At 40.0% G+C, this 26,559-nt stretch overlaps 2 protein-coding genes across 4 annotated transcripts in view; both read left to right on the forward strand.

Moving 5' to 3' along the window:
- The window catches only part of fras1 (Fraser extracellular matrix complex subunit 1), a 214,319-nt gene extending 194,305 nt beyond the window's left edge, over positions 1-20,014 (forward strand). Inside the window, exons 51-73 of the mRNA XM_068311677.1 lie at positions 1,029-1,179; positions 2,872-3,031; positions 3,156-3,324; positions 3,833-4,079; positions 4,246-4,590; positions 7,641-7,801; positions 7,952-8,099; positions 8,226-8,431; positions 8,527-8,683; positions 9,209-9,409; positions 9,525-9,712; positions 10,201-10,476; positions 10,593-10,825; positions 10,931-11,091; positions 12,041-12,255; positions 12,729-12,879; positions 13,407-13,514; positions 13,653-13,812; positions 14,210-14,326; positions 14,427-14,593; positions 15,014-15,219; positions 16,877-17,023; positions 17,993-20,014. Coding sequence (XP_068167778.1) covers positions 1,029-1,179; positions 2,872-3,031; positions 3,156-3,324; positions 3,833-4,079; positions 4,246-4,590; positions 7,641-7,801; positions 7,952-8,099; positions 8,226-8,431; positions 8,527-8,683; positions 9,209-9,409; positions 9,525-9,712; positions 10,201-10,476; positions 10,593-10,825; positions 10,931-11,091; positions 12,041-12,255; positions 12,729-12,879; positions 13,407-13,514; positions 13,653-13,812; positions 14,210-14,326; positions 14,427-14,593; positions 15,014-15,219; positions 16,877-17,023; positions 17,993-18,574 — 4,656 coding nt within the window. The 3' untranslated portion in view covers positions 18,575-20,014. The remainder of the gene's footprint in view (positions 1-1,028; positions 1,180-2,871; positions 3,032-3,155; positions 3,325-3,832; positions 4,080-4,245; positions 4,591-7,640; positions 7,802-7,951; positions 8,100-8,225; positions 8,432-8,526; positions 8,684-9,208; positions 9,410-9,524; positions 9,713-10,200; positions 10,477-10,592; positions 10,826-10,930; positions 11,092-12,040; positions 12,256-12,728; positions 12,880-13,406; positions 13,515-13,652; positions 13,813-14,209; positions 14,327-14,426; positions 14,594-15,013; positions 15,220-16,876; positions 17,024-17,992) is intronic.
- A 465-nt stretch (positions 20,015-20,479) lies between these two features.
- On the forward strand, positions 20,480-26,559 carry anxa3a (annexin A3a). 3 transcript variants are annotated; one of them, XM_068311006.1, is made up of 15 exons: positions 20,485-20,561; positions 21,430-21,462; positions 21,574-21,608; positions 21,701-21,748; positions 21,830-21,917; positions 22,477-22,571; positions 22,816-22,929; positions 23,093-23,183; positions 23,392-23,471; positions 23,882-23,938; positions 24,054-24,147; positions 24,281-24,376; positions 24,699-24,757; positions 25,057-25,179; positions 26,051-26,558. In XM_068311006.1, exons 3-15 carry the CDS (start codon positions 21,594-21,596, stop codon positions 26,108-26,110), a joined length of 1,020 nt encoding a protein of 339 aa, XP_068167107.1. In that variant the 5' UTR covers positions 20,485-20,561; positions 21,430-21,462; positions 21,574-21,593; the 3' UTR covers positions 26,111-26,558. The 3 variants fall into 3 exon arrangements, with proteins under 3 accessions (XP_068167106.1, XP_068167107.1, XP_068167105.1); XM_068311004.1 differs by having other exon boundaries at positions 26,290-26,558; XM_068311005.1 differs by lacking the exon at positions 21,430-21,462 and having other exon boundaries at positions 20,480-20,561; positions 26,290-26,559.

The raw sequence follows: 26,559 nt of genomic DNA on the forward strand, positions 1-26,559 counted from the left end.
TGGGTTGTAGCGGAAATCTGCACCCTCAGCAAACTTCAGTAAAAGCAGGTTTTATGAATGGATTTGTGCGCGCACAGTTCTGTCATCTCCCGCTGACTGTATTATCATGAATTAGATGAGACTAAAGAAATGCCAATACAGGCTCTGTCATAGTTTCCCATAATGTTTTATTTAGTTGCGCCCCCTGGTGGTTTAATTACCAAACCACAATATAACTGTTTTACTGTATAAGATATAATTTTGTTCATTCATCCAGAGGTAACATTTTGTTTGCACTTCAGGTAATAAAGTCTCGGATGTTTCAGGAATGTAGAAACATAATACTGAAATGTTGTGTCTGCATCAAAGAGTGGGACGAAGTATTTTCACTAAAATGTATTTTGTGGAAATATTTCTTTCAACTTGAAATTGATATCCTTTGTGAGATCTTGCTACAGACACCAGTCCTTCAGGATAGATGGAAAAACTGTTTTGCCTGTGACAGTTTTTAAAGTGTAATAAGGCTCTGAATCTCTATAATTTGTACTTATTTGGGAACAAATGGTTTCAACATCAGTGCTGTGTGTACATTTCTAGCTTTGAAAACTTTTCAGCAAATGTAAAAGGGAACCATTATGGTTTAATCGAACTGTCGTTTTTAGAGTTATTTAATGCTACTTTTCCATCAGGTCAGCAAGCAGCAGTAATGAACCAAACCTGTCTTCGGGTTAATAAAGTGTCAGAGGTGGTTGGGACTATTGTAGATTCATCTAGATTTTCAAGTTCAGCAAGACCAGACCCTTGGATGTAGGTTGTTTTTCAAGGAGGTGACCAATGTTCTATGTCATAAACCTCTTATTTTCCTGTCCATTTCCACTCCACTGTCTATCCAATAAAGAAATGACATTTACTGTAGTCATTAACCGTAGTTTTCAAGGGAGAGCTGAGCTTTTCTAACTTGTTTTCCTTTACATTGTAGATCATATCTGTAGTCTAAGCACGTTAGCTAGTCTACCTTCATATTGTCATATGTGCTTAATATCCATCAGGCCACAAATCTAATCACCAAGAAGGAACTTTTGACCATGGATCCAGACACGGAGGATGGACAGCTGATTTATGAAGTCACCACCGAGCCGAAACACGGCTTCCTGGAGAGCAAACTGACACCTGGCAACCCCGTCACAACCTTCACACAAGGTATGAAGCTCCATTTAAGTCTCTTAATACTGGACCCATCTCTTAATATATACAATACATATATTATTATACATGAAAATGTTTGTAGTTTGTTTTGTTTAACACTTTGTTCAACACTTGTGCACTCTTGTGAATGTGGACAGCAGCATTTACTTCATTTATTTTTATTTTTAGCTGTTAAATTAAACAAAGCTCAACATTCAATAGGTCATTAAGAGATTAATGTAAATTTAACTTCTTTTAAGTGTTCATACAAAATGATTGGCTCATCTTTTTCACTGTTAAACAGATGTTTTATAATTTTGAGATTTCTTGAAATAAACCCATGTCTGCTTTTTATCTCTAATCAAGAGTTCCAGTTTTTTTTCTCGCAAGATGATTCCATTCGAGGGATTTTTCCCGAGGATAAAAAGTATCTCTGATTTCAAGGCAGGAAAGCAAATATTCAGATTTATTTCCTTAATTAGCAGTCATAGCAGTATTTTGTTGCTTCTTGTTGTGCCCAGGTTTTCCAGCCAATTTGCAATTTGAATTAGCAGTGTACTCATTGTGAGTCTGCTTATCTTCACCTCAAGGCTGCAGCCAGGGATCAATGTCGGTGTGCTTTTGTGAAATGTTGATCCTCTAGGCTGGAGTGCAGCTCCAAACAATTACTTTGATGTTCTGTATCCTTAATTCGGAGCATGCAAACAGTAGTTTCTTAATGATAACAAATATCCAATAGTTAGAATAAGCCCTCACACTGTGCAAAGGAGGATTTACTGGCACAAGCTGTCTGTCAGTTTTATTCTCATTTTGGCATATTCCTTCAGTTCAGTCTGACAAATTTGTTTTGTGTATTAAAACGTTTAATTTTTCATTACTTTATGGCCTCATTGAACACTATTTTGTCCACATGGCTAGTGTTAATTGAACTGCCTGAAAGTCATTTCATCATCTTTCTAGGCTCTAATCTTTATTGTGGTTTTCAGCCCTATTTTACAAAGTTTTTCTTCTAATAGCCTCCTCTGGAAGCTATAAATGAGCCCAAATCGTAAATCAATGATGACTTTCATCTTTTCTTATTTTATTTCTCTAAAGAAAAGGAAAAAAAAGCTTGAGGCTGCAAATTATGAAACCATTATTTCAGAGAAATTATATTCTTCTCAATGAATTTTATTATTGAAATATGATCCCCATAGGAGTGATTTCTTTTTACTTCTTCCTTTTTCACAGAGACTATGATGGCTTAACATCAGTGATAATGATCTTAATCTAATAAACAAACAGGACATTAAGCAAAGATTATCAAAAGGATGTTAAATAACATTAAAATCCCTGGCTGACAGGCATCCTAACCAGCTGACTGCCCCATCCGATGCTGAACACCTGGGCAGAGCTTGAAAGGAAGGGAAGAGCCCCAAACAGCACATAAAACAGAAAAGAACAAATCTGGTTCTTCCTTCTAACTACTTACAGCAAAGTCCGGGGATGTTGTCCACAAATTTATAACATTGATTTGATAAATGCATGTGCTTAACTGAGGATCGACAACATGACTCTCAAGACTCTTCTATGTAATGTGTGATTTATAACAGGCTGTCATTTCATTTGAAACCAGAAAAGACTGCAAAAATCCAGATCAACAATCGGCTCAGTGGTGCAATAATTATTCTTCGTTAATAATATTTAATGAGATGGTTTTCTTTCTAGCTAATATCAACCTCGGTCTGATCCGCTACGTGCTGCACCACGAGAATGCTCAGGAAACCATGGATAACTTCAAATTCCTGGTGAAAGACAGCAAACCCAATGTGGTCAGTGACAACGTCTTCCACATCCAGTGGTCACTCATCAGCTTTGAGCACAAAAGGTATTATTTATTATGTGTGAGGTATTCACGCCAGCACGTCACATAAAAAGATGTTGTAATGAAAAGCGTCCAGCTCCCGTCAGCTCCTGTTTACTAAGTTTTCACCTCCTCTGATTGTTTGTAGCTACAATGTGAGTGAGAAGGCCGGCTCGGTGGCGGTGACGGTGAAGCGAACAGGTAATCTCAACCAGTACGCCATCGTGCTCTGCCGCACTGAACAGGCCAGCGCCACCTCCACCAGCAGCACTGGATCCCTTCCAGGCCAGCAGGACTATGTGGAATATGCGGGACAAGTAAGAAACATCAAATTATCTGTTAACATTTTATTGATCTTTGGGGAATTCTCAAACTTAATAGGTGTGAAAGCTTCTTCCTTCCTGTACCTCTGAAGAGAATCGTTCATCATTTGAGTTAAATGAACAATTTATATTTGCATTCCTGTATCTGTGCTACTTCTTTCAATAATGTTTCTTTTCATGTAATGCTTTTCAATTAATTCAATAATTTATTACAAAATATTTATTGAAACATCTACACTATAATATTGTTTTATACTGATGATGTTAGGTTACCTATCATGTTGTATTATTAAAGTGTTAAAATATTTTGACATTTAACTTAAACCGTACGCCATTAACTATATCAAATAAAAAGTTTGCCTTCAATAAATACATCAGGGCTTCAGTCATCAGGCCTTTCATGCATCAGCGGCCTGTTGCAGAGAAGAAAACCATTCTGGTTTTCATGCATTGGCCATAAAGATATCACATCACAAACCAAACATTTTTCATTAACCCGCAGGTCCAGTTCGATGAACGCGAGGACACCAAGGTGTGCACAATCATCATCAATGACGACAAGGTCTTTGAGGGGACGGAGAGTTTCCACGTTGAGCTGAGCATGCCCGTGTACGCCCTACTGGGGGGAAACACTCGAGCCATCGTCAACATCAACGACACAGAAGATGAACCAACTCTGCAATTTGATAAAAAAATCTACCACATCAACGAGAGCACCGGCCTCATCCACGTACCCATTGAGAGGAAAGGTAAAGGAAGATGCACTGGCTGAAATGGGGCTACTAATGAAAAGCATGTCTGGTTGAAAGTTCTTAAAGTGTGTGGTCTGCTGCTTTAAAAGTTGAGAATTAAAATACAGTGAGTATAGTGTATAGAAATATGAGCAGTGACCCTAAATCCCTTGTTTCCACTCAGGTGACACCTCCAGCACTGTGTCGGCACTGTGTTACACCGTGGCCAAGTCGGCTCAGGGCAGCAGCCTCCACGCTCTAGAGTCTGGCTCTGACTACAAGAGCCGCGGCATGACAGATGACAACCGTGTCATCTTCGGGCCTGGCGTCAGCATGTCCACCTGCGACGTGAAGCTCATCGATGACAGCGAGTATGAGCTGTCAGAGGAGTTTGAGCTGGTGCTGGCGGACGCCTCCGATAACGCTCGCATGGGGGACATTGCTTTGGCCAAAGTTGTCATTGATGGACCCAATGATGCGTCCACTGTCTCACTCGGGAATGCTACCTTAACCTTCAGTGAAGATGCTGGTATGAGCTGTTTTAAATACACCAGTACACAGACGAGTTCACTCTTCTTTTCATCTTTTCATTTTCATCCAATTACTTTTTTCAGCAAGAAATGTAGCCGCAAGAGGGCTCAAGCCAGTGTCTTATTGTGCCGGTCCCAAGCCTGGATAAATACGTAAATCTTAAATGCAAATCAAATCTATGGCTTCTGTACCGGGTCAGTCGAGGCCCGGGTTAACAACGGCCGCCATCGGTACTGTTCACCTACAGGGTGCCGATGGAAATTGGACTACTGTTGGTCGAAGAAGGAGAGGAGGAAAGTGTGTTCGTTAGAAGAGAGAGAAGAGGAGCCCCAAGAGTATAGGACTAAGAGTAGGGACACTGAATGTTGGAACTATGACAGGAAAAGTCAGAGAGTTGGTTGACATGATGCAGAGGAGGAAGGTAGACATACTTTGTGTCCAGGAGACCAGGTGGAAAGGTAGCAATGCTAGAAGTTTAGGAGCAGGGTTCAAGTTGTTCTATCATGGTGTAGATAGGAAGAGAAATGGAGTAGGAGTTATCTTGAGTTATCTCTAGGCCAAACAACATCGCTGGTCTCACCACAGTTTTGTACACCTTTCCTCTCATTTTAGCTGAAACTCTTCTATCACACATCACACCTGACACTTTCCTCCACCCGTTCCATCTATTGTCTATTGACAGGTGCGAGTAGTGTGATGGGAAGATGGAAAGAGTACTTTGATGAATGTGGAAAATGAGAGAGAACAAAGACTAGAAGAGGTTGTGGACCAGGAAGTAGCAAAGATTAGTCAGGATGAAGTGAGGAGGGCACTAAAGAGGATGAAGAGTGGAAAGGTCGTCGGTCCTGATGATATACCTGTAGAGGTTTGGAAGTGTCTAGGAGAGGTGGCAGTAGAGTTTCTGACTGGGTTGTTCAACAGGATCTGAGATAGTGAGAAGATGCCTGAGGAATGGAGGAGAAGTGTGCTGGTGCCCATTTTTAAGAACAAGAGAGATGTGCAGAGTTGTGGCAACTACAGAGGAATAAAGCTGATGAGCCATACAATGAAGTTATGGGAGAGAGTAGTGGAAGCTAGACTAAGGGCAGAAGTGAACATCTGTGAGCAGCAGTATGGTTTCATGCCAAAAAAGAGTACTACAGATGCAGTATTTGCGTTGAGGATGTTGATAGAGAAGTATAGAGAAGGCCAGAGGGAGCTGCATTGTGTTTTTGTAGACCTGGAGAAAGCTTATGACAGGGTGCCCAGAGAGGAACTGTGGTATTGTATGAGGAAGTCTGGAGTGGCAGAGAAGTATGTTAGAACGGTGCAGGACATGTATGAGGACTGTAAGACAGTGGTGAGGTGTGCTGTAGGTGTGACAGAGGAGTTCAAGGTGGAGGTGGGACTGCATCAGGGATCAGCTCTGAGCCCCTTCTTGTTCGCTATGGTGATGGACAGGCTGACAGACGAGGCCAGACAGGAATCTCCATGGACCGTGATGTTTGCAGATGACATTGTGATCTGTAGTGAGAGCAGGGAACAGGTGGAGGAGAAGCTAGAGAGGTGGAGGTTTGTCCTGGAAAAGAGGAATGAAGGTTAGCCACAATAAGAAGGAGTAGATGTGTGTGAATGAGAGGGACCCAAGTGGAAGAGTGAGGTTACAAAGAGATCAAGAAGGTGGAGGATTTTAAGTACTTAGGGTCAACAGTCCAGAGCAATGGAGAGTGGAAAAGAGGTGAAGAAGCGTGTCCAGGCAGGATGGAACGGGTGGAGGAAAGTGTCAGGTGTGATGTGTGATAGAAGAGTTTCAGCTAGAATGAAAGGAAAGGTGTACAAAACTGTGGTGAGACCAGCGATGTTGTTTGGTCTAGAGACAGTGTCACTGAAGAAAAGACGGGAGACAGAGCTGGAGGTAGCAGAGATGAAGATGCTGAGGTTCTCTCTGGGAGTGACCAGGAAGGATAGGATCAGGAATGAGTACATCAGAGGGACAGCACATGTTAGAGGTTTTGGAGATAAAGTCAGAGAGGCCAGACTGAGATGGTTTGGACATGTCCAGAGGAGAGATAGTGAATATATTGGTAGAAGGATGCTGAGTTTTGAACTGCCAGGCAGGAGGCCTAGAGGAAGACCAAAGAGGAGGTTTATGGATGTAGTGAAAGAGGACATGAAGGTAGTTGGTGTGAGAGTGGAGAATGCAGAAGACAGGGTTAGATGGACGTAACTGATTTGCTGTGGTGACCCCTGAAGGGAAAAGCGAAAGGAGAAGACTTTTTCAGCAAGAGAAACACAAGATGCACTGTCTTTTCCAATGTCACAGCATGACCACACTCTTAAGGAGAAATGGAAGAATTTAATGATGTCCATTGGGAAATTAGTAAGTTACCATGGAGAGTTACAAATGATGGTGGCAAATGGAAGTTTTCTATCAGCTACATCCACAGATGCTGCAATATTTTCTCGCCTTTACTAATCTGTCTGTGTACCCTCTCATCCTCACTAAATATATGAATATTTACTACACACTAAACAGATTGTTCACACACAGTACTCCCTAAATATTTACACATCTCAAGATTATTGAAATTTGTTTTGTCAGAAAATCTTTAAACTAGTCTAATTTAGAATAGAGAACAAGTTTTTTAGGAAGGAAACAGGATTCATATTTTCACTTAATAATTAGCATCATTTTTAAGGGTGCTTTGACAGTAGTTGCAGTGTTCTTACATTTACATTTACAAGTTACATCTTTCTTACGTCAAAGAGTCTTTGATGTATTTCAGGGAAAATTAAGCGGACAGATGTAAATAAAAAATATAACATTAGTTAATAGATTTTTTTTTTTATGAAAGAGATCTGTGCACTATTATTTTATGGAGCTTGTAGGAGGGATGGGCGTGTGTCATTAAACAACGGACCTGTTTTTTTCTTTAGCATTGTGAAAACCCTGAGGGCAGCTATTTAACACAAAATATTTCGGAACCCAGGTATTACAATGTTTGGAAGTTCCAGTTTTAGTTTTGGTACTTTTCTGAAACTCCATTCCTTGTTATCTCTGTATTCCAGGTACAATTGAAATACTGGTACTGCGCCACGGCAGCGACCTGTCCTCTGTGACTTCAGTGTGGTGTGCCACCCGCCCTTCAGACCCCCCTTCAGCCAGCCCGGGGGTCGATTACATTCCCAGTTCTAAGAAGGTGGAGTTCAAACCTGGGAAAACTGAGGAGGTAGGAGAAGGGACCCACTGTGATATGTTTTTAATGTGACTCACTGTGTTGAGTGGCATAGAACCTCTCAGCAACTATTTCTGAATCTTTAGAGTCACAGACGTGACTATAGAAACACAAAAAATGCTATGAACTACTTTTCTTTGACAGACCTGCAGTTTGACCATCATGGATGACATCCAGAACCCGTCCATTGAAGGATCTGAGTCTTTTGTGGTGTTCCTCAGTTCCCCTCAGGGGGCTGTCCTGCAGGAGCCCTACGAAGCCAACATCATCATCACAGACACCTTCCAGGACAGTACGTACAAGTCGCAGACAAAAACCTTGCATTTCATTTGTCTTACGTGGAGCTACTTGTCATGAATACCTCATAAGTGATTGATCTCTCCTTTGATCAGCTCACCACCAAAATCTCCTTTCTCAGTTCCCAGCATGCAGTTTGAGAAGAGCACCTACACCGTGAAGGAGAAAGACATTGTCCTCCACATCCCCATCATCCGAACAGGTGACCTGTCCTTCAAGTCATCAGTACGCTGTTTCACTCGGACTATGTCAGCCATGGTGATGGATGATTTTGAAGAGAGGAGGAACACAGATGAGTCACGCATCACGTTCACCAAAGGAGAGAAGGTATAATGGAGAATAAAATATTTCGGTTAAGTAGAGTGTGTTTTTATCTGTGTTGTCTCTGATCTCATTGTTTAATGTTTTGTGTTGTTTTACAGGTCAAAAACTGCACAGTTTACATCAATGATGACTCGGTTTTTGAACCCGAAGAGGAGTTTCAAGTGCATCTTGGGACGCCTCTCGGTGACCATTGGAGTGGTGCCATGGTGGGAGCTAGTGACATTGTAACCATCACCATCACCAATGATGAAGATGGTAAGTCAAGGTCAACGTCCTGTAACTTCAGCTCTGAAACCTGTAGTTCTATTCAACATAATGCATTTTATTATTGTTATTATTATTTACAAATGATTATTTAGTAATGTAGTATTGTGTTTGCATTTAAGCAAAGCAAATTCCTTTCATCATGATTTAAAATATGTTATTAAACATGTTTTTATGTTTCTTAATTTCCTATGTATTATTCTTTATATACACCAAATTAGAAGTAATTTATTATCTGTACCCAACCTCACATGATCTATTATTCCTGGCAAAAATTAGATAGGTGCAATATCAGGAACGCCTGACACATTCCAACCACAGAATATATCCTACAAAGTCTATTGTGCAGTTAGATCAATGCATTTTAAAAATCGAAGCTCCAATGGGAATGCCTGTTGTCTTATGTTCCACTACAGCCAGAGGTTATCTCTGTATGTGCTGAACATTGTGTGGTTTAGTTATGAACATGTTCACCACTAGAGAGCAGCACTGCAACCTTTGGTCCTCTTCCTCCAGCTCCCACCATTGAGTTTGAGCAGGCATCCTACCAGGTCAGAGAACCTCCTGGTCCTGATGGCAGTGAGGTGCTCAACATCAAGGTGATTCGACGGGGTGATCTGGACCGGACTTCCAAGATCCGTTGCAGCACCCGTGATGGATCAGCCCAGTCAGGCGTCGACTACAATCCAAAGAGCAGAGTGCTTAAATTCACTCCTGGTCAGTTCTCAAAACTACATAAAAACAGCTGATTTTGAGACAAGATGAATTTTGAATTTTTTTATTTTTTATTTTTTTTAAGTTAAGTTATTAATTAATGTTAAACGTTCCGCAGGAATGGACCACATTCTGTTCAAAGTGGAGATTCTTTCCAACGAGGACAGGGAGTGGCACGAGTCCTTCTCGTTGGTTCTGGGGCCTGATGACCCTGTGGAAGCGGTGCTCGGGGAGATCACCATGGCAACAGTGACCATTTTGGACCAGGAAGCTTCAGGCAGTCTCATCCTTCCTGCTACACCCATTGTAAGAAATGTTAACTGCACCGTTTCACTTATTTCAGAGGCCTTTGAATGAAACAATCCTTGTTGATTATTTCATCTCATTTGTCTATTTGTAGAAGTATATTAAGGAGCTGGAGCTTAAACTTACAGAATGTGCTTTTAAGGGACTTTGGCATCTTGCTTGTTTATTTTACCATGTTTGTAGCACTTTTAAACACCCTGGAGCCAGAAATCAGTAACATCTTCACTCCTGACAATAGCTCTCCTCGCCTGTCATTCATACTCATAAACTCTGAAATAGCAGCAGGAGACGTAGGCAGCATTACCCTTCAGGTGTTTGTTTACACATTTTTACATTTATTACACATCGAAGTAGAACCATTATCACCAGCTCAGTTACTTTCAGGTGCCAATGCCTTTTAGTACCTCACTAAGAATCTAAAAAAACAACAATGAAGAAACAGTGAAATTAAGAAATAAAACTGATCATTCCCCATTCCTCTTCCACAGTTGGTGTCTCTTGCTGACTATGATCACGTTCAGGAGGTGACCAAAGAGGGCAGCAAGAAAATGCCCTCTCCAGGTTACCCTCTGGTGTGTGTCACCCCGTGTGATCCTCACTACCCCAAGTACTCAGTGATGAAGGAGCGCTGCGAGGAAGCTGGAATCAACCAAACCCAAGTTCACTTCTCCTGGGAGATGGCAGCGCCCACCGACACCAGTGGTGCACGGTCTCCCTTTGAGACCGTCACAGACACTACCCCGTATACAAGTGTCAACCATATGGTCAGTTGGGATTAAAAGTAAAAGCTCTTTTGAGTTTATGTTTCATGATTACTAATGTAATTATTTAAGTGATGTAGAGTACAGCACTAGTCTCCTCTTTCTCCTGCCTCTTTCAGGTCCTGGATAGTATTTATTTCAGCCGGCGCTTCCATGTTCGCTGCGTCGCTCAGGCCAGGGACAAGGCGGGTCATCTTGGAACACCACTAAGGAGCAACATTGCCACCATTGGCACAGAAGGCTCCATCTGCCACACACCTGTTACCACGGGAACTGCTAGAGGCTTCCAGGCTCAGTCATTTATTGCCACGCTCAAATACCTGGATGTCAAGCACAAGGAACACCCCAACCGGTGAGAAGGGGTGACTGCATGGTGGCTTTTTAAAATGGCTCAAGGTGTTGACTTCAATTTGATGGGCTTTTGTTAATGGTTTATCCCCTGCTGCACCTGTTTTAGGATCCATATCTCAGTGCAGATCCCCCATCAGGATGGCATGCTTCCTCTTGTTTCCACAATGCCTCTGCACAACCTGCACTTTCTGCTGTCAGAGTCCATCTACAGGCAGCAACATGTCTGCTCCAACCTTGTTACCCTCAAAGACCTGCAGGGTCTCTCCGGTCAGTCACACAACACACACACACAAACACACACACACACACACACACACACACACACACACACACACACACACTCACACACACACACCACACGCGCACGCGCACACACACAAACATTTCAGATACAACTAAATAATCCTTTTTTTTAATATATTTACAGCAATCTACATTTACAGAGCTCCTACCAGGCAGAGCTCAATCACTCAACCTCACATAACCTCCACCAAGTCAACTTAGTTTCTTAATGTTACTGAACCAAAAAGCAATAGTCTCATGAAAATTTGACACTCATAACGTGACACCCATGAACTTGGAAACCTAACCCTACAATTTGCATTCCTTTTGTTGTCATTGATAGTTTGTTATTAAAGAAAATCGTTTTTTTCCTTTATACTAGTTTTCTATAGGATGACAGTACATTTTGAAGATAAGACTTTTAAATGATCATACTAACAGAACAACAGACAAAACGTCAGACTGACAGAACACCACCCTCTTAAGGTGGAGGTACGATGATATGATTTACTGTCTGGTTTATCCGCCAGGTCAGTGGCAGCTCTGTTCTCTCATAGTTGACCAATGTAAAAGTAAATAAAGTATGTGTAAGGTTTCTAGATAAATGAAATGAGTGATAAAAATCAAATGTAAAGAATGTGCTTAGTCCTCTCCATATAAATACGTGATTGTGTCATCCATGTCAATTATATACAGGACCGTAGAAATCAAGGCGGATTACAAAATCAGTTTGTTGTCATTATAACTCAAAGAGAGCTTTGATTTGCAGAGAATTACCATCTGGTACTGTGGACCAAAATATTTATTCAAATAGCTTCATTGTAATAAATCTTGATCAGTGGATAAACTAACTTCATCAGATCCTCTGTGACCTCCTATGAAAATTTTCATCACATCTGTTCTTAAACAACAAACTTTGTCTTCATTGTTTCAGAGTCAGGTTTCCTGGATGACGTCTCCTATGACAGCATCTCTCTGGGGCCAGGTTACGACCGCCCCTACCAGTTCAACCCCAACATCCGGGAGTCTAAGAGCATCCAGCTCTACAAGCATCTCAATCTGAAGAGCTGCATCTGGACCTTCGACGCCTACTACGATATGACGGAGCTCATTGATGTCTGCGGCGGCTCTGTCACAGCTGATTTCCAGGTCAGTCAGACAACAGGGCCAGATACGAGTAACTTAGGATATGAGTAACTTAAGGTACAGTTTAAGTAAGCAAAAAACAACCACTGAACTCTAACACACACCTTGGCTGAATAACTTTCTATCCTGATCTTGAGTGCTCATATTTAAATTTGGAGCACCAATGAAGTCTTTTCGGTCACTGATGAAGCTCTGGGGCTTTCAACCATATGGTTTCTCATTGTGCTACTTTTTCACATGTCGCAGAATTATAGAATTCCCTTGTTCAGAGCACTTTTAGGATTTGTTTGCTTAAAAATTGAGTTTCAGGGTCAAGTCTTGACCCAGCAAACAACCTCCTTCATTCAAGGGTATCAAAATTTTGTAAAACTTTGTTTTGCTCATTCAATTAAAAAAGAAATGCATTACTTGAGGATAAAATGTCCACAGTGTAGTATACTGTATATCTGAGCAGGTTTCTGTGACTGTTCCTCCAGGTTCGAGACTCAGCTCAGTCCTTCCTGACAGTGCAGGTCCCCCTCTACGTGTCCTACATCTACGTGACGGCACCAAGAGGCTGGGCGTCTCTGGAGCATCACACAGAGATGGAGTTCTCCTTCTTCTACGATACTGTTCTCTGGAGGACAGGTCAGAGACCTGATCTCTTTCTGAGCCCCATAGAGTTAGCACAAGTCCTCCATGAGACTCTTTACTATGAACGCGTAGCACAGTTATGTGTGCTGATGGATTTGTGCCCTACAGCAAATTAAAAGAAAAAGACAAGTAACATGAAATAAAATGGAGGTTCTGCATCAGAAATTTTAGTTTGATGTTAATCTATTTTTGCAGTTTCTCTGTACGTCACCCAAGTCCAGTGTCTTTACTCAGTGGATTTGCTGAACATGAATTTATATAGGCTGATTTTTCTTTTTTAATGTTTTCGTGGGGTGTGAAATATTCTCATTTAGTGATCGACACTGTGAATAGATATGTTTATATGTCGCCTAGGGTTAAAAAATGTTTTTGAATTTATTACATATAAATCATAAATAGATTTATTCCACATCTAAGAACATCTGACACATTACTTGAAGAGGCGAGTATCATGTTATGGTTTGCTGAACAAAACATCAGCCTGACCTTTGACCTCCTTGGCTTGTGTTTCTCCTCTGCAGGCATCCAGACTGACAGCGTCCTCTCAGCCAGACTGCAGATCATCAGGATCTACATAAGAGAAGACGGGCGTCTCGTGATTGAGTTCAAAACCCATGCCAAATTCAGAGGTCAGTTCAGAACCAAAAGTATCCCAGAAAAGTCCAAACCAAAGGATTGTTGGAATCTATCCACTGATCTATCCATTTATCTGTCTGTTCATTAATATCTATCTACTGTAATCATTCCTCCATCTGTCCCCCCTCCAGGTCAGTTTGTCCTTGAACACCACACTCTGCCCGGCCACAAGTCCCACCTGATGCCCCCTGACCACCTTGGGGGCATTGAGTTTGACATTCAGCTGCTGTGGAGCGCTCAGACGTTCGACTCACCCTACCAGCTGTGGAGGGCCACCAGCTCCTACAGCAGGTCAGTGGCTTCAGCACAAACAACCACAGGAGGTGAAGGACAACTGACATCCCTGATGGCTGAAATGGTGACATCATTATAATATTTAACATTTCAGTGGGCTGGACAAAATGATCTCAGATCAGTTCATATTTGGTAAGAGTGTAACATTGGCAAGATGGAAAGTATAATTTCGTCTAAAGATGCTTTCAAATGAAGGAAAGCTTTAATGGAATTATAGATGAGATTTTTAGATTGGCACAATCTAACTGACTTGTAGTCAGATGTTTTTTCAAATGAAAAACACAAACAATTCTTATCTGCTATGTTTGAGACATATTCCACAATTGTCCCTTCGATCTTCACTTTCCCTTTGTAAAAACTGTTTTCCTTTGCCTTCACATGCTTCCTCCTACAGAAAGGACTACTCTGGAGAGTATACGGTCTTCTTGATTCCCTGTACAGTCCAGCCTACTCAGCCCTGGATTGACCCCGGCGACAAACCTCTGTCCTGCACAGCTCATGCTCCAGAGAAGTATGTCCAAACAGTCTCCTCGGGGACATATTTAACAGAACCTAATGACAAGTAAAAATCTAGCTTGTCACTGTAATCCTGATGTGTTGTTCTCTGACAGGTTCCTGGTGCCGATCGCCTTCCAGCAGACCAACCGACCCGTTCCTGTGGTCTACTCCCTCAACACGGAGTTCCAGCTGTGTAACAACGAGAAGGTGTTCATGATGGACCCGGCTACTGCTGATGTGTCCATGGCTGAGATGGACTACAAGGGAGCATTCTCCATGGGTATGGATGAAGGGAAAGAAAACTTGAAACATCCTCTCTGAAGTCAGGCATTTCTTCACTGACCTGCTATTTATTTGTTTTTCAAAGAAAACTGATTTTAAACACTACAAAATAAGCCAATTTGTTTCAATAAAAATCCGATTCATATACAGTTTGTGTATATATGCAAAGAAACCATAGGAATCCTACGACCTGCAAAATAATGCTTTCCTAGATTTAATACCTTTATTTTCTTTACATTTGTGAGGCATGCTATCATTGCTCCGTGGTTGTATTACGAGTTGATAAGAAATTCTTACCAATGCACTAAGATATTGATGTGATTGTAATTTCATTCAAATCACGGACCATTTTTAGGCTTATAGGCAGCAAAGCACACAGACTAACAAATGAAAACTGTCTCTCTGCCGACCCCTGCAGGCCAGACGCTGTATGGCAGGGTGTTGTGGAACCCCGAGCAGAACCTGAACGCAGCATACAAGCTGCAGCTGGAGAAGGTTTACCTCTGCACCGGCAGGGACGGATACGTTCCCTTCTTTGACCCCACAGGGACGCTGTACAACGAGGGGCCGCAGTACGGCTGCATCCAGCCCAACAAGCAGCTCAAACATCGCTTCCTGCTGCTGGTACTAAAACACATTTTAACATCCCGCAAAGTGGTGATGTATTGTAATTGTCAGTGTTTGCGTGTTCGTCCATCTGTCCACCAAATAGCTTCACAACCGTTGCAAATAGAAAGATGAAAGAAAAAGCACATTACTCGGGCAGCAAAGGGGATGAAAATTAGATCACAACCTTGACCTTGCAAAACTAGGTCAAGGTCAAATTTTCACTTTTATACCTTTTTAGGTACACATCTCTGAAACCTGATTAGATACAATCACCAAACAAAGAGCAACATTTTCAAGAAGCGAGAGGAACAAAAGTGTGATGATGACCTACACCTTTGGAAAACTAGATCAATGTCAACTTACCACTTTTGTATCTTTTTGGGTGAAAAATTCTGGAGACGGGCAATAAAAACTGTAAAAATAATCAGAGGTCAAGGAAGCAAAAACAATATGATGACCTTGACCTTGGGAAAATTTACAAGATTGTCTTTTAATAGTATAGTAGTAGCATGTGCACATTGTTTAATGACTCTTGCACTTTCACTGTTTTTCTGTAACAAAAAGTGTGCAATGTCAACTGTGAGTGCGAGATGTTACAGTCTCTGACTGCCTTTTTCTTTTATTTATTTTGTTTTTCATGATTAGAGTCAGAATAGTTTAGAGACTGCAAACCAGAGGGTCATTTATTCACAACGTTCATATTAAATATGAACTATATCTAACAAATAATGAAGACACTGGTTATGTAAGGTCTGCTAATTATCTGCTTTTTTAAGAGGTTTGTGAGGAAAGAATAATCCAATGGTTGTCATAGTTCAACTCATCAAATTTACATCTCAATGGTATCAATTCTATTTCTGTTACTTTGGTTTGAGAATTACTTGTTCAGCCGAATAAAACTGAGGACGTTTTCATCTAAAAACTTCACATTAAAAATCACAAGCTAAAAGTGAAAGAATAAAAAAGACATTATGTACAGGAGAACATTTAAAACATACAGGGCCTACCAAAATATGATCATGTGTGACAAGAGAACGGATTTTTTCTCTCGCCCTCCCTCCCTCCCTCCCTCCCTCCCTCCCTCCCCCTCCCTCCCTCCCCCTCCCTCTCCCTCCCTCTCTCTCTCTCTCTCTCTCTCCCTCCCTCTCTCTCTCTCTCTCCCTCCCTCTCTCTCTCTCTCTCTCCCTCCCTCTCTCTCTCTCTCCCCCTCTCTCTCTCTCTCTCTCTCTCTCTCTCTCTCTCTCTCTCTCTCTCTCTCTCTCTCTCTCTCTCTCTCTCTCTCTCTCTCTCTCTCTCTCTCTCTCTTTTGTATGCTTGCTACACCAGTCTGACAAGTCCTACCAGTGAGTGGAATGACACTAGATTTTTTTTGAATACATTCAAAACTTGTACATTATTTGAATCTTACATTCTTTGCCTCGTAAATGTGGCTGTTACTGATGCAGTTAACAACCCTTTGCCAAGTATAGGAGAAATACAGCACAGGATCAACAGCTGCTTACACAATAAAGCATTTGTCCTGTAAATACACTTCATTCAGTTTTTCTTTAATGTCAAAATCATTTTTACTTCCTGCAGACGTAACCTGACTGAAGAAATTTGTGTGCCACAGAAACACAGATTTCATTAAAAGTGTTAAATGTTGTTACTTATTATTTTCTCTGTTTCCTAGGATCGTAAACAACCTGAAGTATGTGACAAGTTTTTCCACGATGTTCCCTTCGAGGCTCACTTTGCTTCAGAGATCCTGGAGCTGCAGTCCATGACAGCCATGCCCGGGGTTGACGGCTTTACAATGAAGGTTGACGCACTCTACAAGGTGTGTGTCACCACCTTAACTTAGCCTGTCATGTATTACAGTCAAGTCAACTTTACATAAGGTCACAGACCTTAAGTACTAGATTGGAGCACAGCTATTCAGAAATATTGAGTTCCTTCATTTTCGTTATTGCTAATTTCTGACAAGATTTTATGAACTAACAGCAATTCAACATTTTTTTTATAGCAAGTTTGTCATGGAAGTCAGATCAAATCAGATAACACTAGTCTTATTCTGTCTGATTTAAATTTGACCTAACTCCAACTGTAGTGTTTTCCTTGAAGACTATAAGGCAGAAAAAAATTGTCTTGGTTGGAATTAGAACCAGCTTTTAACACCTCTGGTTTTACCCTTTCCTTTGGTTGCTGTTAAAAACGTAAAAGGCTCTCTATAGCCAGTGTTTGGTTTGGTTTTCGTAGGCTACCATAAAAACATGATGGACTGCATGGAGAAGTACCAATTCCCTCTGTAGATATAAAACACTCACTTTTTGACTCTTCATTTCAGGTGATTGTACATTAATGGAAACAAAAGGATAGGATTAATTTCTCCCCCTAAATTTTACACATTGGAACTTTCATGTTGAAGGCTGATAAATAATTAGCATCCTCCAGTGAAGTCACTTGGGCTGAAGACTAAATATTAAAAAACAACAATGTAGAAATTGTGACAAGAAGGTAACTTAGTAGACACTGGAAGTTTCCTCTTTTGCTGCAGGACAGTGGCTCAGATCTACATGAGTCACTTCTAGCATACCAGAGTGTTCCCAGAATTCACTGCTAAATCCGAAGAGTCCTCTTTTAAGAATTTAGTGATGTTGGTCTGTGTTTTAATTCATAGTTGCATTTTAGTCTTTACAAATTGGCGTGACATCAAAGGGAATTAATTAAAGCATGCCTCTGAAATAAAGAACTACTTCCTCCAGTGTAGTAGCTAACTCCTCCCTTCTCTGCGTTTGTTGATGAACAGGTGGAGGCAGGGCACCAGTGGTACCTGCAAGTCATTTATGTGATCAGCCCAGAGTCACGGTCCAGCCCCAGGATTCAACGATCAGTCACCTATGAGCTGAGCCGCTCCAAACGCGACCTCGTTGACCAAAGGGGGCGCCTGACACTGGACGAGTCACTGATCTATGACAACGAGGGCGATCAGGTGAAGAATGGCACCAATATGAAGTCACTCCATTTGGAGGCCGGGCCCTCGGCCAGTTTTAATGCACATGTGGGAAGTTCTGTTGGCGGGGGAGTGGCCGCTGTGACCCTTCTGGTCCTGGTCCTCCTAGCCTCCTGTTTCCTGTTCCGCCGCTGCCGACGGTCAGCGAAGAAGAAGAACAAGAAGGCTCAGAAAGTCTATGAGGAGTATCCCCTCAACACCAAGGTGGAGGTGTGCATGGACAAATGTCTGGAGAAGAACTTCAGCACCAAACACTGCAACGTGAGGAACATCAACATCCTCAACCGCAACCAGGAACCCCATGGCAAGGCCAAGGTCAAACAGGTCAACCTGGAGGTCAAACTCCACAGCAATCTCAATGACGGCACTGAGGTCTGAGATGCTGACGGGGAAGAGGAGAGGAAGAGGAAGGGGAAAGTCAAATCAAAAGCGGTATTTTATAAAAGGAAGTTTGTACTTACGGAACAAGATATTTGTTAATGTATTTTTATACCACTTTGAGAAAAAAAGGGAAGAGTGTGATGTGCAGCCTTTGAAGCGTTTTAAGAATTTTGAAACTGGGCTACCTCAGGAATCCACAAACCACTCAGCTGTATGAAACAGACAAAACATCTGCTTCTGATCATTCATTTGACACTGCTATTGATCTTGTTATTGTTTAACTTGACATGTCCTTTTTTAGTACCAACATAGTGAGTGGTAGCTCAGACACTGGTGATTGTTTAGGTAAAAACATTCTCTGCTGCATTGGATCATTTTGCTGCTACCAAATGTCACTGCTGAAGGAGTGGCCAGTGTAGAAGTTGTCCTTTTCTGCATTACTCCCAGTCAAACACTGATAAATTCATTTTGATAACTCTGATGGAACAAAACAAAGTTAAGATTTCCTGCTGATTTAGGTTTACGTCGGCTACAGTTGCTTCTGACTACTGTCAAAGTGTTTCGTAAAGATAGTGTGCTATCGCCTGAGGTTGAATGAGTGTAGTGTAAGTGATGTTAAAGATGAATGATATCTATTCAAGTGCAATTATGTCAAACTTTTGTTAATCTTTCTTTAATGAGCAAAACATCATTTGCATAATAACCACGTATTATATATCAAGCCTTACTTAAACACTTGTACTGTCTAAGTAAAAGCAACAACACACAATTGTCTCATTAGAAATTCTACTTTTTGTTGTTTTAACTGTATTTTGACAGCTGCCAAGATTAAGTGCCATACAGTATTTTCGTATGTTAATTTTAAAATGACTCATCCAAAGTATTTTTTTTTCTCAAGAGTGAGAAAACATAACTTTCATTGAATTCTTAATAAATAAGACACCTCCATTTGGACAGCAAAGGTTCCGATCCCGTCCACATGACAGAATGCTTTTGCCTTACCACTGTTCGAATGAAAATAATCACTTTTGATAATGATGTATTTTATAACAGATGTGTGTCTATCTGCCTTTTCCCACCCAAAGACATGAAATCCCTCACTTATTTATCCAAACTGAAATCTCAAGCAATTTTTTTTTCACTTGTGTATTATTATGTTATAGTATATTATGTTAGGCCCAGCTACTGATGTAACCGTGTTAAACTTAAAATAATTTTGTGTATGACACTGGTTGGAGAGCACTGTAAACATTTTCTTGTCATTATGATTTCTTGACTTGTTTTCCTCTCCATTCGTCTCTAACCCCACATCCTGTTTTCATTTAACTGTGTGCCTATCAAAAACATGGGAACAGGACATTATGGGAAATATCAATATATTTTTGGTGCTATCATTTTGTCAAAAATTACTATGATGCTATCAACATGATGCCTGTATTTGGTGCCTTTTTTAGTAATAAAAATACATTTTAAAGTCATAATTTTGTATTTACTTTAATATTTCGAACAAAAAATGTGAAATTCAATTGGTGTATTTTGATGGTGTATGTAAAATTTGATTTATCATTTCTGTTTAAGATTCTGTCAGATATTACTGGAAGTGACAAAAACTGACAAGTGGTGAACATATTTTCTGTTGTTTTACAATAACAGAACTCTGTTTTTAATAATATTACAGTTTTGTCATCAGCTCTCAATAATGTAAAATACATTTTTATTTTCACTCACTTCACGTATTTTATTCTTAACAAGGCAGACTAGATTACTAATGACTAGTAATCTAGTCATTAGTCCTATGAAGACAGAGCTCCTTCTCATTGTCAGAAGGTATTTTTAGTGTACGCGGATGTTGAAATGTACGAGCCGTTCCTGAAGGCAGCACCAACCTGTCAAACCATGGGCGTGGCTACCTGAGCCCTTCGGCCGGTTTGCGCAGCCGGTTAAGGTGTGGCGGAACACTTTTCCGGTTCAAGCACTTGTTCAGGTGGGTTTTTCTCTGCTTTCAGTATCTTTCATTGATCTATTTGCAAGCATTTATTCTGTGTTTGACTTTTGTTGTGAATTATACATTGTAGTTCAAATATTAAATCAAAAGTCAGTCACCTACAAAGATGGTTCATATCAACATGAATGCATTCTAACCTTGGTAAAAGGTTCTTAAATTGGTATTCTTTACAGTCACGCAACACTAATTTGAAACTTAATTGCGTGTGATTATATTTTTATGTCCTGTTTTAGTTCAACACCCTCCTCTTACTCATATTGCTAAATGATGTCAAGTATAGTGCATGGTTGAAGTTTTGCAGGTTATTCTTTGGGGTACATGTTAGTGATGGACTCACTGATGAGGCGCATCTGAGGTTGAAAGGTTATGTAAAGTAACTGCTGCAGTTTCACAAGAGCAGCTGAGCAGATAGATTTGTACACATAAGGATAATGATCCTAATGATAATGACCATAATGATCCTCACAGACAACTTTCAACTATTAATAAAATGATATATCACATATCCAGTTGAAAAAGAAACAAACACACATGCACAGAAGTAATATTAGGTCATGTTTATCGTAATTTACTATTGAATCATTTTTTTGCTACTTCAGCCCTGAGTTTAAGAATTTTAACTAACGAGTCATACTTAAATGTTTTATTATACTGTAATGATTACATTTTTTTAATTTTCCAAATGTCCCAATTTGTTAAAATGGCAGTGAAAATGAAGACATTATTCGTTCGTTTGTTAGTTCATTCATTCATTCATTGGTAGTTGTATAATTATCACCAGTACTACAAATATGAATTATAATTTTAGCATGGCACTTATTCCATTTCATGCTATTGAATTCTGCAGAATTAAAGGTTAGAGTGAAGGTGATCATTTAAGGTATGTGCACACTGAATTTGTGCTGGTGTCACTTCAGTTTGCTGTGAACACAGTAATAATGCAGATTCTGATTTTGCACCATACCCCCAAAATATCCTTTTTCTCCCCCAGAGGAACCTCCTTCCGTCATCATGGCAGATTTATGGGTGAGCTGTTTTTGGATGTTGTTGTTGTTGTTTTTTTTTGATAGTGTTTTATCTAATCATGCAATTGAACACAAATAATAAATATTCTGCAGGAAGACTTGGATTCTCTTGTGAAGTCTCCGTCCTCTTTCTCGGCAAAAGTATGTCCAAAGTTGTTGTTTTTTTGACACAAAGAATAAAAGAAAAATAGAGAGATGAGTAAATGTTCACATGTTCTACAGCCTGGTGAGAGAGGAACCATTAAACCCAAGTCAAACTTTGATGCTGAGGACGATGCTGTGAAACTACGGAAGGCCATCGAAGGGCTTGGTACGAACACACATGCACACACACGTGCACACCTGCACGCAAACACATGAACTCACACATATGCGAACAGGTTTGCGCAGTTAGGACATTACATTCACTTCGATTCACTGTGGACAACCTAGCCAAACTCTTACCATAACCAATTTTTCCATACCTAACTCTAGCCTTAAAGCTAGCAATGTGGTTTTTTGTAAGCATTTTTTTGCCAATTTTTTTAAAAAAAACCTGAAGAAGAAATATTGTAATTTCGAAGTATTGTAGATTTAGGCTTCATGTGTATAACAAAAGTAAGAGCTAAAGAACTAAATGATAGATAAAAAAACACACATTTTTAAAAACATGCTTTTTTAAAGATGTATTGGTCACTTTGTTCCTTTTTATTCAACCTTTAGGATATGTATGTATGGCTTTATTTATTTATTCATTTATTTATTTATTTATTTATTTAAATAGATATTTATTTACTTATTTATGTGTTTGTTTGTTTGTTTGTTTAATGGTGCAACTTTTTGCATGGTTGTTGACGTGTTTCTACTCATTTCATTTGCAAACGTTTCAGGCACAGACGAGAAAACTCTGATTGACATCTTGACCCACAGAAGTAACGCTCAGAGGCAGCTCATCTGTGAAGCTTATCAGGCAGCCACTGGCAGGGTAACGTATCACTCGCGTTGTTTCTTATCCAGAGTCAAAAGTCTTTGAGGAGTGTCAAGAAAAAGAAAACAAACCTTCTAGATTCTTCGTCATCAGCTTATAGACAACTTGTTCTGGTTGTCTATAAATAAAATTGTGTCTGTTTGGAAACCAAATCAGAGTGAACATTTTAATGCAGTTCTTTTCTTTTCACGGTTAGGATTCTGTTGGCAAGCTTACCAGCTGTGTTTCTTCTATACTGTAGACATTGTTGGAGGACCTGGAAGGGGACACTGATGGCGAGTTTAAGAACATCCTGGTGGCGCTCATCACCCCCCCTGCAACATATGACTGCCATGAAATAATGCGGGCCATAAAGGTTGGCTGACTCACTCAAAACACTTTCCCTTAACTCCTACACCTCTGCCAAAAGGGGCATTACATGTTGTGTTTAATATGGCTCATGTTTACTCTCTTCATCTCTCATGACGTAACTGGAGTTCATCCATGTAGTGTTCTGTGGTAAATGTGTGATATTGCAGGGTGTTGGGGCAAACTGCGACGTCCTGATTGAGATCTTTGCCTCCAGATCAACAGAACAAATCGCGGCTCTCAATGAAGTTTATTTGAAAGGTAAATAATTTAAACGGCCAAGATTGCTAAGATTCTAATTAAAATGTGAGGCCAGTAAAATGGTTTGCATCATTAAAATGAAACCAAATTTTAATCAAGGAGAAAAATGTATCCTACTCATCTGTTCAAATTCGCTGGACTGATTAATCTTTAGCGTGAATTTCTTGCTTTGTGATTCATTGTGATTATGAATTTGTTTTGTTTTTAGAAACAGAGAAGAAATTGATCTTTGATCTGAAGAGGGAAGTTTCTGGAGACTTTGCCAAGGGGTTGCTCCTTTTGGCTGAGGTTTGTCATTCTGATAAAAAAAACTGAACATTTTGTTTCATACACATAATTACGTCTTTTAATATAACACTGCCGACCTGCAAAACTGTCGACACAAGGGTACATTTCAACTTGTAGTGCTGAAACACAAACTGAACTCTTGAAATGAAAGCAGTTATGCAGACACGTTAATTTGCTCTGGTTTCCTATATGATTCCTTCACCTTACCCTTCTGACAGACCAGTGTTTCCTGGTTGATGGTGCAGGACGGACTCTAGGGTTGAGAAGTCTGGCATAGTATAAAACACAAAGAGATATACATATGATATGTATGATGGTTGATAGTCTCAATCAGTGCTGTGCTGACGGCTACATAACTAAAACTTCCAAAATTCCTGCACTGATGTTTTGTTTTTTTCCACCTTTTTCAGGGCTTGAGGGATGGAGGGACCGACGTAGATGAAGAGAAGGCAAGAGAGGATGCACAGGTGCACAGTCACATTTGTTTAAACTTCAGTATATAGTCTGTATTAAACTCTATCTTTTCTTAGTTCTAATCTTCATATTTAGTATTTTTAACCATACCATTTTTGTCCAACTTAGATCCTTTATAATGCTGGGGAGAAGAAGTGGGGCACCGATGAATCTAAATTCATTGAAATTCTCTGTCAAAGAAATATATTTCAACTGAGACAAAGTACGTCGTGTTTCACATTTATTTAGGTTATACTTGGATTAATTCTGTCAAATGATGATTGTTTTGGACTGATCCGTTAGGGGTGATGTAGTTTGGACTAATTGGAAATGTAAACAGTGATTTCTTTCTGTAGCTCTTGTTGAATACAAGACCATTGGTGGCAACACTTTGCAGGAAAGCATCAAAAAGGAGATGTCAGGCGATCTGAGGGAGCTGCTGGTGGCTATCGGTAGGTTCATGTACTTATACAATAATATATATAATAATATATAACACATTACTGTATTGGCTATATGGCCAAATGTATAGTATCTTGTGGAAAATCTTGACAGAAATGAAGCAGAAAAGTAGCTATGTTTTTTTAAATAACATTCAATAATAACACTGATAATTGCATGCATATGTATATATAAAAAAAAATATATGAACATCATCTTATATATGAATGTGTGTGTGTGTGTGTGTGTGTGCGTGCGTGCGTGCGTGCGTGCGTGCGTGCGTGCTTGCGTGCGTGTTTGTAACCATAATGCTGACTTTTGTCACTTGTCCAGTGAAATGTGTGAAGAGCGTACCGATCTACTTTGCCGAACGTCTCCGTGGCAGCATGAAGGTCAGTTTTGTGTTTTACTGCGTGATTTCACAGCCAAACTTTATTACCAAACAGTTATCTGCTCATGCAGATTTATCAGAAGGAAATCCTGGTGGACTACATCATCCTCTAATGGTTTAATATGCAGTTTAATGGGTCAATAGCTAAACATAGTTGAGCTTGTTACAATGGGCCAGTTTAGATAAATTTTCAGGAGAGAACATCTACTGGGACTTAAAATAGATGATTGGAAGATTAATATTCCACATTAGCACAGGTGTATAAATGTATAGTTATGCTGTCTCTCTGATCATTACCAGGGTGCAGGAACTGATGAGTGGACTCTGAACCGGATCATGGTGAGTCGGTCTGAAATCGATCTGCTGGACATCAGAGCCGAGTATAAGAAACTCTACGAGCACTCGCTGCACTCTGCCATTGAGGTGAGGAACAATTTTTTACACTTCATTGCAGTAAATCCTATAAGAAAGAATTATTATCCTCTCATATGGTTTTTTTCTAATAAATATCCAGCTGTACTTTCTTCATTGCAGCACATCTCAGTCACTTTTCATTTCTAATTTTACACACGGTATCTTATTTTATCAACTGAAACTTTCAACGGATTGATTTCAATGGCAAGATACTCTAATACCTATGCTTCTAAAAATAATAGAAAAGTAAACTGATCTTCTGAGATGTACAAACATGAAAAAAAGTGCAGAATAACACAGCTTTTTGAAATGTGTAGCTAATCTTTACTAACTCAGTCACAGCAAACATCTGTTATTTTGGTGAGGGAACTGCTCTGCACTGGAGTGTCCAGGCTGTCTGGGTGTTTTCTATCACTTTATTTTGCCCCTTGCATTTTCCCAGGTGGGTTTGGTCAAATTATTAAAGGATTTTAAGGACCCCACCTACCTGGTGCACTGCAAGAAGCAAAGGAAAGGGCATATTGGGCTGCCATGTCCACGGAGGTCATTAACAAATCTTCATACATCCCATCAGTTGTTGATAAATGCTGTAAATAAGCTTTCTTATTTATCTGGCACTTAGATAAATACAGTAAACAAAAAACACAAGTGAAACATTTCATTCTTGGCTGATTTAATAACAGCTCCTTAAAAAACCTTCTACAGTTTAATTGCTGACTGCTAAACACACAACACAACCAAACGTTTTCTGAATGAGTGGATCATGTTCAAATAAACGTGTGGTTTACTGGTTCTGCTGGTTCTAGCCTACACACTTTATTTAAAGTCACTGCTCTGAACTGGACACACTTCTCCTCATTTGTGTTGCCATGTTCTGCAGTCGGATCTTGGGGGGAGCCACGCTGACTGTGTGATGGCCATCTGTGGAGGAGATGACTAACTAACACCTGGGGGCGAGAAACCTCCTGACTCACACTACAGCACTTGTCTAATTTTATGTTCTTCTACTTTAATTCCATCTTCAAACTTTTAATTACTAACTCTGGATAGTGCATAAGCACATGAAACAGACATCTAACATGAATTTAGAAAATGAAATTTTATTTTTTTTTGTTTTAGTCTGATTGTGGAGGAGATTATAGAAAGACTCTGCTAAAAATCTGTGGAGGAGATGATGAGTCCTAACATCTGCATCGGTCAAACCCTCTTTGTTTCCCCTTGTCTTCATTTTTTTCTTGAAACAGGTTTTGCTATATGGCAATGAAGTTACTATATAGTTAAGTTAATCACTGCTAAAAATCTTAATGATTTGAGAGACGCTTCCCTGAATGTTTGTTGCTATATTACAGTAATGCTTTTTTTTTTTGGCGGGGGGGGGGGTTCTTAAAT

The sequence above is a fragment of the Antennarius striatus genome, chromosome 3 (assembly GCF_040054535.1).
Source record: "Antennarius striatus isolate MH-2024 chromosome 3, ASM4005453v1, whole genome shotgun sequence".
NCBI classification, from domain to species: domain Eukaryota; kingdom Metazoa; phylum Chordata; class Actinopteri; order Lophiiformes; family Antennariidae; genus Antennarius; species Antennarius striatus.

Excerpts from the sequence above, each read along its gene's own strand:
- anxa3a (XM_068311005.1), top strand. Across the intron at positions 23,184-23,391 it reads CAATGAAGTTTATTTGAAAG|AAACAGAGAAGAAATTGATC; the intron begins GTAAATAATTTA and ends TTTTGTTTTTAG. Across the intron at positions 23,472-23,881 it reads GGTTGCTCCTTTTGGCTGAG|GGCTTGAGGGATGGAGGGAC; the intron begins GTTTGTCATTCT and ends CACCTTTTTCAG.